The 13,710-nt window shown below is 32.9% G+C and overlaps 1 protein-coding gene across 4 annotated transcripts; it reads right to left on the bottom strand.

Annotated features, from left to right (window-relative positions):
• Window positions 1–2,971: 2,971 nt before the first annotated feature.
• On the bottom strand, window positions 2,972–12,946 carry LOC114410034 (translation factor GUF1 homolog, chloroplastic-like). 4 transcript variants are annotated; one of them, XM_028373773.1, is made up of 23 exons: window positions 12,605–12,946; window positions 12,329–12,505; window positions 12,104–12,190; window positions 11,444–11,500; window positions 11,264–11,329; window positions 10,963–11,025; window positions 10,479–10,523; window positions 10,256–10,356; window positions 9,408–9,504; window positions 9,100–9,171; window positions 8,611–8,765; window positions 8,444–8,501; window positions 7,948–8,028; window positions 7,730–7,816; window positions 7,516–7,587; window positions 7,233–7,367; window positions 7,052–7,125; window positions 6,254–6,341; window positions 5,127–5,204; window positions 4,844–4,919; window positions 4,461–4,501; window positions 4,115–4,201; window positions 2,972–3,323 (listed from the first exon to the last, which is right to left on the bottom strand). In XM_028373773.1, the coding sequence occupies exons 1-23, from the start codon at window positions 12,866–12,868 to the stop codon at window positions 3,132–3,134; spliced, it is 2,253 nt and encodes a 750-aa protein (XP_028229574.1). In that variant the 5' UTR covers window positions 12,869–12,946; the 3' UTR covers window positions 2,972–3,131. The 4 variants fall into 4 exon arrangements, 3 of the variants coding, with proteins under 3 accessions (XP_028229574.1, XP_028229575.1, XP_028229576.1); XM_028373774.1 differs by lacking the exon at window positions 2,972–3,323 and adding an exon at window positions 3,652–3,867; XM_028373775.1 differs by lacking the exon at window positions 2,972–3,323 and having other exon boundaries at window positions 3,879–4,201.
• Window positions 12,947–13,710: the final 764 nt, after the last annotated feature.

The raw sequence follows: 13,710 nt of genomic DNA, 5'->3' as shown, positions 1-13,710 counted from the left end.
TGGAAGATTCCTTGTTTCTCACCCTTCAAGTGCCACCATTTGATCCTTGGTGCTACCATAGGACTTCTTCTCTTTGCCCTATCTCTAATTCTTACATCCATGACCAAAACTCTATGTTGGGTAGTCAAGCTCTCTCCCGGGATAACTTTACAGTTCAAGCAATACTTCCTATCAGACTTCCTGATAAGGAAGAAATCTATCTGAGAACATGTCCCTCCACTTTTGTAGGTGATAAGATGTTCCGCTCTTTTCTTAAACCATGTATTGGCTATAGAAAGATCCAAAGCCTCCGAAAACTCCAAGATGGATTTACCCTCCCCATTCATCTCCCCTAGGCCAAAACCCCCATGCACCCCCTCAAAACCTCTAGCCACGCTACCTACATGTCCATTGAGATCCCCTCCTAGGAAAACTTTCTCTCCTTGGGGTATATCCTGAAGTACCCCTTTTAGATCCTCCCAAAATTTTACCTTAAAGTGTTCTGCTAACCCAACCTGAGGTGCGTACCCACTAATAACATTATAGGTGTCCTGTCCCACTACCAATTTTAAGGCTATGATACGATCTCCTACTCTTCTTACATCCACGACATCCTTCTTCCACTCCTTGTCCACAATAATCCCTACCCTATTTCTTAATCTGATTTTTCCCGTATACCACAGCTTAAATCCCGAGTTGTCTAATTCTTTCGTTTTTCACCTGTCCACTTTGTTTCTTGTAGGCACATAAAATTGATCTTCCTCCTCACCATAACATCCACTATTTCCATAGATTTTCCAGTAAGTGTGCCTATATTCCATGTACCAAAGCGAATCCTCCTGTCATGAACTAGCTTCTTTATCCACACCCGTTCACGAAAATGTGGGAACCCTTGCTTACTTTTCACTACATCCGGGCGGCGATGCAGCGGCCCTTTCTCTTTTGACACTGTACTCGAGCCATACAGCGCGTTGCTTCCGGGCAACGACCTAGCATTCACATTATTACGTAATTGATCCATGCCATAGAAATTCGACAAAGTTTTACGTTGGCCGTCAAAAGCCTAACACAACCCTCTCCTTTTATCCGGGCTTGGGACCGGCTAAGAATAGCAAAGCTAACCTAGGCAGGATTAAATTCCAATTGTTAGAGAATAACACTCAAATTTCTTATGAAACTGCATCTATGTTTTTTTTACTAATATAAAGTAATAGGATAAATTTATTATATCTTTTTGTCTTGTTAACTAATATATTAACATAACACGAGTTTGTTTATTTTATTCTATCTTTTTTCCTGAATCAAAACCATTGAATTAGAAGTGAATATAGGTCTAATCAACCTTATCACCCGATGAAGAGAAAAATATAAGGTCTTTCGGATCATTAGTTCAATTCAAATTTTAAAATTACAAGTTTGATAATGTCAATTCAAATATTAGATTTGAGCATATTTATAACTTGAACTAATTCGAGATCATTATTTTAGAATTTTTTGTTATGTAATTTTATAATTATATAATTTTATGTTATCTAATTTTTTGAAGGCATAATTCTATAATTTTTATGTTGTGTAATTGTATACTTGTGACTTTTGATTTTGATATTATTCATTAATTTTCTTTCATTTTATTACAATTTCATGTTATTCATTCAACTTTTCAATTGGAACCCAAGGATAGAGCATCAACTATATATGATGATGATGTGCCTTTTAACACCTCTAAAATTTGTGAAAAACATGGTGGCTAACATTGGATTAGAGTTGAAGCTATGATATAATGGGATTTTATGAGTAGAAAATTATCCTATTATTGATTGATAGGAGTTATTTAGGTAGAGAAGGCTAGGAGAGATCTAACCACCTTGATTACAAAATAAATACAAAGATAAGATAAGAAGAAAATTAAATTAAATATGAATAACCATATCTTGATCTTTAACTCCCTAAAATTTCTAGAATGAAGGGAAATAAAGTCATATTCACTTGAATGATCTGATTTTCATCTTAACTTCTTAAATCTTCTAGAATTCTTATTTGAAATTTAAATTTAAAATAACGGCATATACAACTGCCAGCAATGACCATATATAAATTTGATGCCATACATGTTTTTTTGCCAGTTTTGTATTCTATCAATTTCACAAATTTCTATTCGATCTTTTTAAAAATGAACTATCTCAAGAATTATATTACTTCTAAGTAACAAGAAAAATATATGTACATAGAACTAACTAGAATACAAATTAGGTTGTTATAAATAATTCTATTATAAAAAAATGTATTAGTTCTTTAAGCAAATTTGGATCATGTTTTTTGTTTTATCAATTTAAGAAAAAAAATAAGAAATTGCATTTATTATCTGTGCATAAGAAATAAGAACAGAGTATATTTACTTTTTTTATTATCTGTGCATAAAAAAGAATAAAATAAGTCTGTCATCCACAATAAATATTCAAATTTTATGTTTGTTCCATGATAAATTTTTCTTTGTATTGAGTTCCTAATAAAATAATAATTTTATTTTTGATTCTTGACATTTTTTTAATCCTTGATGAATAAACCAATTGTGTTTATTCTTTAATAATTTTTTTCCTTTGTTATTGGTCTTTTTCAAAGGAACTAATAACAAATAAATAAAATTATCAAAAAGCAAATATAAAATTTATTATGAACTAAAGAAAAAGATAGACAAGCAACAAAGGAAAAATAATTATCACATGACAAATACAAAATTTACTCATTTATCATGAACTAAAGAAATTTTTTGTTAGAAATCAAAACAAACAAAAAAAAATTATTAAAAAACATACACAAAATTTATTAGAAATCATACACATATTTAAAGCTTAAAAAAATAACGGACAATGCATTGCCTTTTCTCTTGGTTTAAACACACTAAAAGAATAAAAAATTATTTATTTCATTAAAATGAACACTTATTCAACAAATTAGTTTAAACACACTGGTTCATCATCTAAATAAAAACTTATTACATTTAAGGCTATCCAACTTATCAATTACACTTCATTTCCTTTCAATTATGAAACGTGGACCAAATTTAAACGAGTTTTTTTTTTTTATCATGTAAGAAATACAAGACAGCAAGCAGAAAACAGAACTAGGTTCTAGCAATGGAAGCTCCAGAGGAATCAGCCAAAAGCAGCAAGGTGAGGCTGGACGGAGAGAAAAGGTGCGTTAGAAGCACCATGCTTAGCTAACCAGTCCGCTGGGGCATTGCCTTCACGATAGCAGTGTTGTAACCGAACACTCCAGTTCCGAGCTAGGAGGCTTCGAATTTGAAGAATGATAGATAAGTGTGGGTGAAAGTTGAGTTGTTGAAGCTGGATGAGCTCAATCGCCGACAATTTTAAACCAGTTAAATGTAGTGAAGATGAAAAGTAAAATAAGCGAATTAAAAGAGGACAATAAATGCGCATGTGTTAATAGAAAAAGATCATTTTAATCTGCAAGGTGTTACCACACACGCTTTGTTCTTTGAAGAAACACAATTAAACCATTTTATTTTTTGGAAAAAAGATTATGTATTAAGAGTATAAAAAATCTTATACGGTTATCCAATCACAACTTATAATGGTAATTTGTTAACTTTTAAATAATCATCTTAAAATAATTCAAATTTTAATTTGTAATTGGATGAAAGTATAAAACTATCAATGCATGCATAGTCATTAAACTTTATTTTTTTAAGTATTTTACGTAGCACACTGGCATTTGATTGATAGCTTTGTACTTCTGTTCTGGGTAAAATTTATTGGCAAACTTTCACAAGCGTTTATTAGGATCTCCCTCTAAAACTGAATTGACCAACTTGCATATATTTGATGATGCTGAAACAGACAGACTTCCAATTGAAGATCCCGAATTCTGCCAATAAATAAGTCGAAGTCTTGACCATTAAGGCATTAACTAGATCTTGACAAACAATATTTCAATTTTTAATGGTAAAGAGATCCTATCAATGATCCAGAATCTTGTATGCAACTATGAATCATACAATAACAACATTTGAATAATTATACCGAACAAAAGGAGATCAAGGTTCTAATATTTTCTTAATATATTTACAATTTCATATCATGTTGCAACTTACACGTAAACACGATCATATTACCTCCTTTTCAAGTTTCAAAACTGCCATGAAAGCTTCTTGGGGAACATCAACTTTACCAATAGACTTCATCCTTTTCTTTCCTTCAGCCTGGTTGGAGACAGACGATAATACTATTATGAGCAATCTAAGGTATGAATCAGGATTAAAACAATTGCATATAAATAATTTCGCATTTCCACGATGCAAATAAAAATTTTCTTTGTTAACGCAAAATAACATTGAAGCTGAACTGAGAACACACATCTACATATATACTTACTTCTCTGTATTTTCTATGGATATACATAGCTAGACATCCATTTTGATAAACTTAAAAAAAATGATAGTGAATTTATACTGATCATACCTGTTTCTTAAGCAATTTCTTTTTTCTCGAAATATCCCCACCTAGAAGATCCAAGAGAAAAATAGAAAAAAAGCAATACAGGCAATAAGAACAGGGCAAGGAAAAATAAAGTGAAAGAAAGATGGATGCTATATAATATAAAAAATCGTTCATAGTATCTATTTTCTAAATATCTGAATGAAAAAGAAATTTCATTTTTAATATGGAGAGCCACAGGGACAAGAAATCTTAAAATATGTGGGGAAACCGAACAAGTTAAAAGATTTAAGACAGAATAGCAGCCCAAAGACTGTTGAAGCATCCCGATGGCAATAATGGTTTAAATATTTTTAAACAAATTTATGCAAGACCCCCCTACCCCTAAGGTTTGCCATTTGTCTCACCGTAGCATTTGGCTAGTACATCCTTCCTTATTGCGGATATCGCTTCACTAGCGATCACTTTTGATCCTATGCACGCCTAGAATAAAGAGACCAAGCATATGTTATCATGGTTAGTTTAATGATTTTTAACAAAATTAAAGCAATTATTCATAATTGTGAGAGGAGGAGAAAAAGAAAATAAACATCAAAATGAAAGTTAGACCATCTAAAGCAGAAAAACTAAGGAGAAAGTGACTGCTGATTTTTTTGACGAAATAACATTAAAAGAGTACACAATCCTTACTTGAATTGGTACTTTAAACATTTGTCGTGGTATGAGCTCCTTCAACTTTAGAGTCAAAGCCCTTCCCACCGAATATGCCTGAAAATACAAGCCTGTGTTGATTTTCTGATAATTTATTGACATCAAAATTAAAAAGTATAATCACAAGATATGCAGCCAAATTTAACTATCATGGTGTAGCCTATAATACATGAAGCATAGCTTATGCAGACAAGAGTATCTGTGAAACATAATTTCCTTAGAAATAAATGGCAGCTAGTGCTGATAACCATGCTTCTAGTCTTCAAAAAATTTGAGCAATATTAAACCAAATGAGCAGAAGACACAATTTTTTAAATATTGAAAATAGTATCTTGTAATATTTCTTTACTTCCAAGTTCTGCAATATGTGGCAAAAGCACTTGAAGTGAATGCAAGGGACAAAACAGTAGGATGGTAGTGTGTTAAATAAGATTTAGCAGTGAGATGGGGAAGATTAAGTGGAGGGCAAGGATTTTTTTTCCATATATGTATTTCATTAATAACACAGAATTAGGTTCATTAAAATGTTTCTATGACTAAAACAATTAATTTTCTTTTTTTATACAATTATACCAACTCTTTTATTATTCTCATTGAATAAAATAAGAATTACAGGTCCGACCAACTATTCTGAATAAAATGTTTCTATGATTAAAACAATTAGTTTTCTTTTTTTATACAATTATACCAACTCTTTTATTATTCTCATTGAATAAAATAAGAATTACAGGTCCGACCAACTATTCTGATTACTGAATTATGGGTCATTCCTCTTCAGTCCAAATGCCTACAAAAGTATAATTTGGTATACTTGGATAGTGAAAATTACTTCATAGATTTTTTTTTCCAATGTCTAAGCCCTTGCATTTAGACAATTGCAATCTGAGTTAAAGAATGCTTTACCAGACTTTTTTTCTTCAGAAAAAATAAAAGCAGATAAAATGAATACTAATTATGGTTTCCCCCTTATTGGTTTCACAGACTTTTTTTTTTCCAATGTCTAAGCCATTGGCTACAATTGTGCACAGGAAATTTACATATAGCCACACATATATTTATTTCCCACCCATATATAGACCAAAAAAAACAGAGAATTAATAACTCACCTTATCATTGTGCACAATTGTAGCCAATGGCTCCACACAGTCACCATTTATCCGTATGTCAAGTTTAATTAAATTACTTTCAGTGTACCTGAAAATTAATTATCAGAAAGCATCGGAACATTAAATCTTTGGAAAGACAACCTTTTTCAGTCCATACTTAATACTATGACTTTATTTAATAAAAGGCAAGGATAACTTTAATTAGCATTAAAGTATTGTGTGCTTCAAATATTAAAAAAAAAAAGTCATCCTCTTCTGGCACAGAGTTCAAAACATGAAATAATATATTTCTGCAATTATGTGACATAATATGGCTGCATTTACAAGATGATGATTTGGATAAATTTCTCAATAAGCACTTAGAGGAAAAGAACATAAAAGGAATTAAGGAGATAAAATGAATTACAATTCTCGTATAGAAGTTTGTTAGGATTGGATTGTTTTTGGAGATTATAATTTTTCCCATAAAAAAAAAACTGTTTATAATTGTTCTCTCTCATCTAACTTCTCCATAGGTAACTATTAACTAAAGAGACCTATCATTCTTGCCTTGGAAAAGCTTTGATTTTTTTTTTTTGGTGACATGAAAGAGTTCCCGTGACTAGAAATTAATACAAAATGCGGCAATGTCTGCATTAATTTACAATCCCTAAACATTAGATATGTCTTATTTATTTATGAAAATTACCTTGATTACACCACATAATCAGGGACATTTACAATAGTCAACGGTATCTTGTAAGCCAACAAAATCTTATGTGAATATTATCAATAAACTATGCTCTCGGAGACATTTACCCGACAAAGGTATACTCCATACTAGCATAACCCTTACTTCTCGACTTCAACTGGTCAAAGAAATCACCAACCATCTACAAAATTGTCATTCAAAAAGATTCAGATACTTGAGAGCCAAAACTAGTTAAACAGAAGCACGAGTTTTTAGGGTCAATAGACAAGAACTAATGCAAGAGATTACCTCTGCTAATGGTAATTCATACGTGATTGATGCCCTATTTTCAGCAATAAATTTCATTTCTCTGAACTGCCCTCTTCTTTCTTGTGCCAGTTCCATAAGTGAACCAATGTAGTCCTTTGGTGTAAGCATCTCAATCTGTACACAACTACATTAATTCCAAATAAAGACAAATACACAGAGAGAGAGAGAGAGAGAGAGAACATGTGAATTAAAATGTTTAGCCCTAACTGCTTCAACTCTTGAACAAGGTGAACAATAAACAGAACAAAGTGCAAGAAATAACCTTAACAAATGGCTCCTCAATTGATTTCCTTTTTCCAGGCTCAGGAAGTAAAGATGGATTTGAGCATTCAACCTTCAAGGATTTTGTGATTCAGACAAAATGATTGCATTAATATGATATATATTTAAAAAATAGAGGCAAATCAGTTTTAATGAATAGTTCAGCAAAATAAAGTATTACATAGAAAGGGAACTTAGGAATGAGAAGAAATTACAGTATCACCATTTACACAGTGTACCCTGTACACGACACTTGGAGCAGTTGTTATCAGGCTCAAATTGTATTCTCTCTCAAGTCTCTCCTGTAATGTAAAGAACTTGTAAGATAAGACCAGGTTTCCAAAGTTAATCAGAATGTCAATTATGCCATATATAAGAACATTCAAGCAATTCCTATGAAAGCCAAAGAGTAGATGCTCCAACATATTCGAACCTGAACAATTTCCATATGAAGAAGGCCCAGAAACCCACATCTAAAGCCAAATCCCATGGCACTCGATGTCTCAGGTTCAAACTGTAAACCAGAAAAGAGAATGAAATCTTTGAATAATTAATCACTAACCCCACCATTGTCAGCTTGACTGTAAGAAACATGGATATTTAAGGAAAAAAACTATGTTTGGTTCCAAAGTTAAGATAGTTAATATATATATATATATATTATAATCCACAAAATGTCAAGCAACTGTGCATGCAGATTCATGAATAAAACTAATTCAAAAGTACAACTGAATAATTTAATAAACATCAAAAAGTTACAAGAGAAATTGAATTGATAAAAAGCTATTATAACTAAATCAAGAAAAACTATAATTGAATAGCAAATTACAACTAACAGGTGATAGCATATATAGAAAAAAGCAAATTATGATCCTTTGGCAAAAGTCTAGAAACAAAAGATGCACTATTTGTCAACATATCAGTATAACCTTAAGTGCAGCATCATTGAGTTGCAGCTTCTCAAGTGCATCACGCAGATCAGGGAATCTGACAACAAATGATAATAAGGATATGATTAGTTCCAGATACATTCAAGAGTAACATTACAATTCTTTTGCTTAAGAAAGAAAGAAGAGGGTCAACAAGAGATAAATACTGGTCAGCATCAACAGGAAACAAGCCACAGAACACCATAGGAGTGGCTTCCTCATATCCAGGGAGTGAATTGTCAGCCTTTCTGCCATAGTGAGTAACAGTGTCACCCACTCTAGCATCAGCTACTGTTCTTATTGATGCAGATAGATAGCCCACCTATCAAAAGCACGACACAAGATATCAATGTTCAGAATGAATAAAAAATGTTTATTTTGTCTTTCTTTAGAGAATAAAAACGACAATAATGAATTTAACATTGAACCGAATTGTCTTGCCAGCAAAAAATATGCAGAGACAGACACAAAGTTACTCAGGAGAAACAATACACCAGTGCCATGCATTGTGTCTTGTATTTTTTTAATTCCTTTATCTCATAGTGAGTGTACATAAGATAAGTGATGAGAAGGAGGAGGAAAGAGACAAAACAAAAATACCATACGCAATATGAAATACATCACCCTGCTAATTAAACCATTCAGAAGTATTTTACCTCACCAGCATACAATTCTTCAACTTGTAGTTGACTAGGAGACAAAACTCCAATTTCATCAGCAAAATAATCCTGTAATTTAGTAATCAGATTAGTTCAAAGAATATTAGTAGTCAGTAGTCACCATAATGACCAAGTTTTCACCAATGATAGACTAGAGCTTGTTTGAATTTGTTTGCAGTCATATTAAAGATTTAACAAATGTTGAATGAAAGTATGAACAGGCAACTATACTGATAGTTTGTCACCACCAAACTAAATCTTTGTTGGCAAAAATAGGGAATCAAAAAATAGGAAAGGTATTGTACCTTCCCACTAGCCATAAAATAAACTCTGTCACCTTTCTTTATAGTCCCATCTACAACTCGAAAGTATACAATAACACCTCTATATGGATCATAGTAGCTGCATGTAAAGAAATAATAAATATGAGTGCATGAAGTATAAATACCGCATGTAAAAGAATGTTAGTTGACACAACATACTAGGGGGATTAATCTGCCATATTCTGCCATATACATACTAAAGGAATTCTATCCATGTAAATACCAAGGTTATCAAAGGTGGATCACAGAATATGGTGAAGGACAAAATTCTGCCATATAAACACACCATTGCAGCTATGGCACTGCCATAGAGAGCCTCCCTTCACAAATTGCCTATGGCAGAGGGGTCAAGAAATGCCACATTAGTGTTATGGTGGGACTATAAGGGCTATTTAATAACATTGGAAATTATTGCATCTAAGGATGTCTATGTAGAGAGAGTAATCGTATAGCAACTAGATGTATAAAGTAAAGGTCTCTGAACTTGCATTAAGCTAAGTACACAACAACAAAACTACATGGAAAAAGAATAAACTAAAGTACAAGATGAGCCCTAGACATAGAAATTAGATCCTTGAACTGATAGTACCGCTGGTACTGATTATATATATAATATAATTTATTTTTGCCGATAAAAAAAAAAACAATAGGACTACCTAGTCTCAGTTGAAGTGTCTATGTTATCATTTTTACATTGTAGGGACCTTAATAAAATTATTTCGTGGTATCAATGTTATTCAAATCTTAAATGATAATCCATGTGGATCCATAGAGTATTGCCAACATATATGATAAAATGGATTAGTACATTTGAAAAAAATGAAGAGTACCTGTCAAATATTAAAGTCCTCAATGGTTTTTTAGATGTATCTTCAGGTGGGGGAATTCTTGCAACAATTGCATTGAGAATTTCAATTATACCTATTCCTTCCTACAGCAAAAAAGTAACTTCATTATGTAGCTACATGTATATGTATGTGTGTGTGTATTTTATATATATATATATATATATAACCAGACAAAACAACAGGAAATGAAAGAACAATAACAAACCTTTGCAGAGCAGAGAATCGCATTGCTACAATCTAGACCTACAATCTACATAAGAATGATTCAAGAATTAATAAATAAAGAAACCAGCAGCAATGCTCATGCAAGAAAACCCTACTTAACATTCTCAAATTTTATACTTCCTGATGTGTAAACTATAACCATTCCAGTTACTAATAATTAAACTAGGAATGGTAAGACTTTAGAATGTTAGGTTAATGATCAGTACAGGTATGCTCCAATCAAATAACACAAACGTTTTCTTATTTTATGTTAGCATTTTATTTTGGTTGTGTCCTTTAGGATTTCTTTTCCTGTTTCTTTATCTTCCTTTTCTATCTTAATAAATTCCTTATCAAAAAAAGAAAATTATAGTGTCATAAAAGAACAAACTTAAATGAGAAGGATCCTAGACTATCTCCCCTTGAAGCTGAAAAATTAAGACTAAGAGTATGATGATATCAAGGGTCTAAGTTGATAAATAAACCTCTTCAATCTCCTTGATTACTCGATCTGGTTCTGCACCTGGGAGATCTATTTTGTTCAAAACCTGTTACACAATATCTAGTGTTACTAAACATGCACACACGCAACACATACAAACATATTATCTCATAAATTTATAACTTGAGAAAAGTGATGAAAAAACAAACAGATAAGACAACAACAATCCATCCACAATTTGAGTTTATTATTTGAAAAATAGCATCAATAAAGGATAATGAGTATCTCAGTAAATTAATATAAAAATTAAGTTAAAAGTAGAATAATATAAATGGCATACTTACAGGGATAATTTCCAGGTTGTTCTCCAAAGCCAAATAAACATTAGCTAGGGTTTGTGCTTCAACGCCCTGTGATTTGAAAACAGTTTTTTGGAAAAGCAGATACCAGAATTACTACAAGATCACCCTCACATGATAAAGGCCATAAAACCAGAATGGAGAAGAGCTTAAATCAAGATTCACCTGAGAAGCGTCCACTACTAGAAGAGCACCCTCACATGCAGCGAGTGACCGAGAAACCTGGCCACAGATGAATAGTCACAATCATATTATTATATTGATGTTCTGGGGGGCTTAACTGCCCCAAAAAGAAAGAAAAAAGATAATGTTCTTGGTGGGGGGTGAATTTAAGATAGTGAACCACATGCAACACTTGAACTCAATTGAGAGGGAAATATCATTCAGAAAGACCAAATGACAATTCTGAATTCTGAAATGCTACGGATTTAATGCATTTTATTTATATTTTAAAGCAGTTTTTGTTCGCATAATTAGCTAAAAAAAACGAAGATAATAAATTTTCCAGAATGGCTTCTCAAAAGGTGATGGAGACTAAAAAAAGAAGGCGGGAATCAAATAGAATGCCACCCAAATTTGTTGCCCGTCCTCTGTCTTCAGTTTCTTGTGTCGAAAAAACAATTCATCTTCCAAAACACGCTATTTATGCCAATAAATTATTGAAATCACTACACGATAACATAGACAAGAAGCTTAAGTTTCACCATTCCAGGTCCATATAGGTGTTACATCTGATTGTAGCACCTAAGTTAGAAACGAAACGACAAAACATGCTGCAAAATAATAGGAGATAAAGAAGCATATATGTATAACTACATTGCATACCTCATACGAGAAGTCAACATGCCCCGGAGTATCTATTAGATTCAAGCAATAAGGTTCATTTTCAAACACATAACGCATTCTAGCTGCCTGCCATGATCAAAATTAGTCAAATACTTTCACAAATATCTTAATATCGAAAAAAGCATTTTCAAAATCATATTTCCCAATCTCTCGTACGAAATTAAGATAATATAAGCTAATAAGGAATTAGGAAAAGATGGGAACCTGGAGCTTAATAGTGATGCCTCTTTCTCTCTCCAAATCCATGTTATCGAGAAACTGATCCTTCATCTCTCGCTGGTGCACCGTGCCGGTAACCTGAAGCAACTTATCCGCCAACGTGGATTTCCCGTGGTCAATATGCGCAATGATGCAGAAGTTCCTTATATTACGCACCGGCACCTGAAAACCAAAACCGAACCAAACGAGCTTGTACTAGTAGCTACGAACGAGGGCTAATTTGGGAAAAACACGAGAAATAGTGAGTAGTAGCGATTATACCTTAGAGAGACGATCCTCTCCGGCTTTGGCGGCGGATTCGAAGTCGGTGCTGGCGACCTGGCACACGGCGCCGCGGCGAAACGCGGACGCATTTGGAAAGGCGGAAGAACTAAAGCAGCGTTTGGATGAGTGGAATCTGGTAGTGCTTCTTCGCGTTCTGCTACGTTGAGCATGGAAGAACACGTTTTGCTGGTTTCGCTGCTGCAGTTGCAGTTGAGTTTTAACGGATAAGAATAGAGACCCGCCACAAATTTCTGCGGCCATTGAAATTGTGACTCTCTATTGCGACGTTGCCAACGAGCCTTCAACTTAACTAACTTATTTTTGTGATTGTGCGCGCGATGGGCTCGGTCCAAAATGTATGGTCCAATTTTATTTTATTTTTGAAATTGCTTCTTGCACTCCATTCCGAAATGTTAAAATTTGCATTACGGATTACATTCTAGAAAGTCTAATCCAGAATATAAAATTACATTCCAGATTAGAATTTTTAAGATTAGGCTTTTAGAAAGGTTGAAAAGGTTCAAGAAAAAAATTGTGGAGGTGCTGGAAGCCATTGTCCCCTATTTTACCCTACTAAACTGGATTATTTCTTTCTTTACATAAATTTTTATACACGTCACGTGTGATTGTTTTCGGTTAGCCTAAGTTCGAGTGTTTAGTGCATGTTTAGAGGGAAAAATTATTGTACCTTCATGAAGGATACAAATCATTACACATGTGTAGCCTTTATTATGTGTGGGCTCCTGCATTTCTTGAGGTGGATATGTTTTCTAGAGGGAAAAATGAATTTCCTCCACGAGCATGTCACATTCGTTTGCAGCAATTTATTTCGTACTTTTCTTTTTCATCTAATGGGATGAGGTGATAGGCAGCTTATAACTTTGAGAAATTAGCTTCTTTTTTTTCTATCCAACATTTGTACTAAAAAAATATTTTCAATACTGATTAAAATTCATAATCTGATTCATGAAATACTAACTAAATTTATAGGAATTCAATTATCTGCCTAATGAGAGCGAGTTAAACCACTAGTTGATAGTGATTGGTGATACAACATTTGTGGTCGCTCAATTGTCAAAAATTGGGATTCTTTAATGGGAAAT

Source organism: Glycine soja, chromosome 4 (genome assembly GCF_004193775.1).
Source record: "Glycine soja cultivar W05 chromosome 4, ASM419377v2, whole genome shotgun sequence".
Taxonomy (NCBI): Eukaryota; Viridiplantae; Streptophyta; class Magnoliopsida; order Fabales; family Fabaceae; genus Glycine; species Glycine soja.
The sequence above is the reverse complement of the archived record's forward strand: the minus strand, read 5'-3'. Positions and strand labels throughout refer to the sequence as shown.

What these genes read in the sequence shown, in the direction of transcription:
- LOC114410034 (XM_028373773.1), bottom strand. Translation starts at nt 12,868, where the DNA reads ATGGCCGCAGAAATTTGTGGCGGGTCTCTATTCTTATCCGTTAAAACT. An exon ending in ACAACCTGGAAATTATCCCT is followed by an intron (nt 11,026 to 11,263) that starts GTAAGTATGCCA and finishes ATTGTGTAACAG; the next exon opens with GTTTTGAACAAAATAGATCT. An exon ending in TGTTTAAAGTACCAATTCAA is followed by an intron (nt 4,920 to 5,126) that starts GTAAGGATTGTG and finishes TCTTTATTCTAG; the next exon opens with GCGTGCATAGGATCAAAAGT.